The sequence below is a fragment of the Equus caballus genome, chromosome 5 (assembly GCF_041296265.1).
Source record: "Equus caballus isolate H_3958 breed thoroughbred chromosome 5, TB-T2T, whole genome shotgun sequence".
In the NCBI taxonomy this organism is placed as follows: domain Eukaryota; kingdom Metazoa; phylum Chordata; class Mammalia; order Perissodactyla; family Equidae; genus Equus; species Equus caballus.
Genome location: NC_091688.1, coordinates 43,608,554 through 43,610,946, shown reverse-complemented (window position 1 = coordinate 43,610,946; position 2,393 = coordinate 43,608,554). Strand labels below are relative to the sequence as shown.

At 51.6% G+C, this 2,393-nt stretch overlaps 1 protein-coding gene across 2 annotated transcripts; it reads left to right on the top strand.

Moving 5' to 3' along the window:
* Nucleotides 1–756: 756 nt before the first annotated feature.
* LOC111773394 (late cornified envelope protein 2D) lies at nt 757–2,082 on the top strand. Of its 2 annotated transcripts, none has more exons than XM_023640300.2 (2): nt 757–800; nt 1,520–2,082. In XM_023640300.2, the coding sequence occupies exon 2, from the start codon at nt 1,541–1,543 to the stop codon at nt 1,850–1,852; it is 312 nt and encodes a 103-aa protein (XP_023496068.1). In that variant the 5' UTR covers nt 757–800; nt 1,520–1,540; the 3' UTR covers nt 1,853–2,082. The 2 variants fall into 2 exon arrangements, with proteins under 2 accessions (XP_023496068.1, XP_023496070.1); XM_023640302.2 differs by lacking the exon at nt 757–800 and adding an exon at nt 957–1,092.
* Nucleotides 2,083–2,393: the final 311 nt, after the last annotated feature.

Below are 2,393 nucleotides of genomic sequence, written 5' to 3'. Positions count from 1 at the left end.
CTCAGTGACGTAGGACTTGCCATAACCATTTTACATATGAGAACTGATATTTATAATGTCCAAGCAATTTTCAAAGATTACCCAGTTGGCAGATTGTAGGTTCTCTGATTCCAGCAGCAGATCCAGTACAGCACGGTTCCTCTGACTAAAGCACGTGCTTAGGTTTTAGAGGGATAGTTTATTCTCTACAACGCTAGACAGTGGATTAAGTCAAATTTAACCCAAGAATTGGCTTTTCAGAGTGAGACTGAGGGGACGCAGAGACTCAGAGGTCCAGGTGAAGGGCTGAGAGGAAGGAGACGGAGCGCGTGCCGAGGAGACACCCCTGATTCAAGGCTGTGGAGCCACCTGAGACGGCTGCACCCAGGGCAGGACATGCACTAGAAACTTCTCAGGTGGGAAGAGCCAGAATGGAACATTTCCACAAGAACCAGAAGTTATGGCTAAGGACTGAGGTTTCCTCAGAGAACACGCCCAAAGGAGATGCATGGAACAAACTTGGCAGGCAGAGGCCACTTGGGAGCCCCGAGTTGACTATCTGGAGCTACAGCCTCAGGGAAGGATGTGACTGGTAAAGTCCCTTACACCCCTAACCCACGGGGGCATCCAGAGAGCTCCCAAGGCCTCCTGGGAGCCAGGCACAAAGAGGCAGGGGAATGTCATGAATGACCCAGCACGTGCCTGGTTGTGCAAGAGCCACCTCTTGCCCCTCCCAGAGCCAAGCCTGGGGCCTATAAAAGACGTCCTGGCTCCAGTATCTCATCCGCTCTGACTCCTCTGTGCTCCTGCCTGTGACCAGGGTGAGTGGGATATGGAACCCAGCGGGATATGGAACTCTGAGCAGGACAGGGGAGGAAGGAGAGGAGGGTGCTGTGGGGAGGGCTGGAAGGTGAAGAACAGAACCAAGGAATGAGGATAAGGAGGAGGCTGAGGAACGAGAGCTGTGTGTGCTTTGTGCCAGACCAACAGGAAGAAGACTCAGTCTGCCTTGAGTCTCTGGCTCTGTGTCTTGGATTTTCTGGAGTAGCTCTGATAGGCTGGGGGAGCTAACTGCACCCGCTTTTCCCAACTGTGTTCAAGGTCTTCACTTTGGTAGGTGGAAAAAGCCAATTTGGGAATATTTACACATAGAAATTGGCAAATGCTTCAAAGAATGTCTTTTTCTGGAGTGCTGACTGTTAAACATATTCCAGAACATCCCCAGTGTGTCCTGCAACATCTAATTGGGAGCTTAGCTTGTACTGAGAGAATGAGCATGTCAGGGGTTGCAAATACCTGATGTAGGCTTGTGCAGATGGAGCCGTCCCAGCTTCCCTCTGGAAGGGAGAGTAAGAAGCTCATGCTATTGGTTTCTTAATCCACACACTTTTATCAGGAAGGACTTAATTTGTTTCTTGCAGTCATAGATGTATCTGTAGGATCTGAACATCATTCCTCTTCCATGTATATACTGATTTTAAAGGAAATATAATAATGACCTTTGATTTTGCATATTTAGAGTTTCATTATTGTCCTTTAGGTTGACTGAACGCCTGCTGAGATGTCCTGCCAGCAGAACCAGCAGCAGTGCCAGCCTCCTCCCAAGTGCCTCCCAAAGTGCCCCACCCCTAAATGTTCTCCCAAGTGTCCCCCCAAGTGCCCCCCTCAGTGTCCAGCCCCGTGTCCCCCTCCAGTCTCCTCCTGCTGTGGCCCCAGCTCTGGGGGCTGCTGCAGCTCTGGGGGAGGGGGCTGCTGCCTAAGCCACCACAGGCCCCGTCTCTTCCACCGGCGGCGGCACCAGAGCCCTGACTGCTGTGAGGGTGAGCCCTCGGGGGGCTCCGGCTGCTGCGGCGGCTCTGGGGGCTGCTGCTGACCTGCCCATGCAGAAGCTATTGGTGGAAATGAATGATCAAGAAGCCTGATGCTTCCCTCTGTCCACTTCCTCTTGCCCAATCCTTGGGTTGACAGGGACCACGAAGACTCATAGAGATTCCTGGGAAGAACCATGTCTTTGATCAGGCAGCCCAAATGCTCAGCCTGGATATGAGTTTTCTTTCCTCCTTCCTTCATGTTATAATAAAGCTCTCCTTCCTACCCACAAAATGTCTTCTCTTCTCTGTGATCCCCAATGTCTCCCAGGCTCAGGGCCTCCGAAGCCTCTCTTTATGATGCCAGGATGGGCTTGATTAGGTGATAAGGGAAAAGCTGCTCTGAGGACCTGATTCCTTCCAACTGCAGGGCTGGTGGAGCTCCAGGAGGGTCCCCTCCAACCACAGTAGCCTTGTCTTTTTCCCTACTGAGCTATACTAAGGTTCTCACTGTCTCTGTGTTCTAGAAGTTGAGAAAGGTGGGGAAGCACAGCTTTGTAGACTTGTTGGAACCCTAGGAAGAGGGACAAATCTCCATCCCACAGA

Coding starts and splice junctions, on each gene's coding strand:
- LOC111773394 (XM_023640300.2), top strand. CDS start 1,541: ATGTCCTGCCAGCAGAACCAGCAGCAGTGCCAGCCTCCTCCCAAGTGC.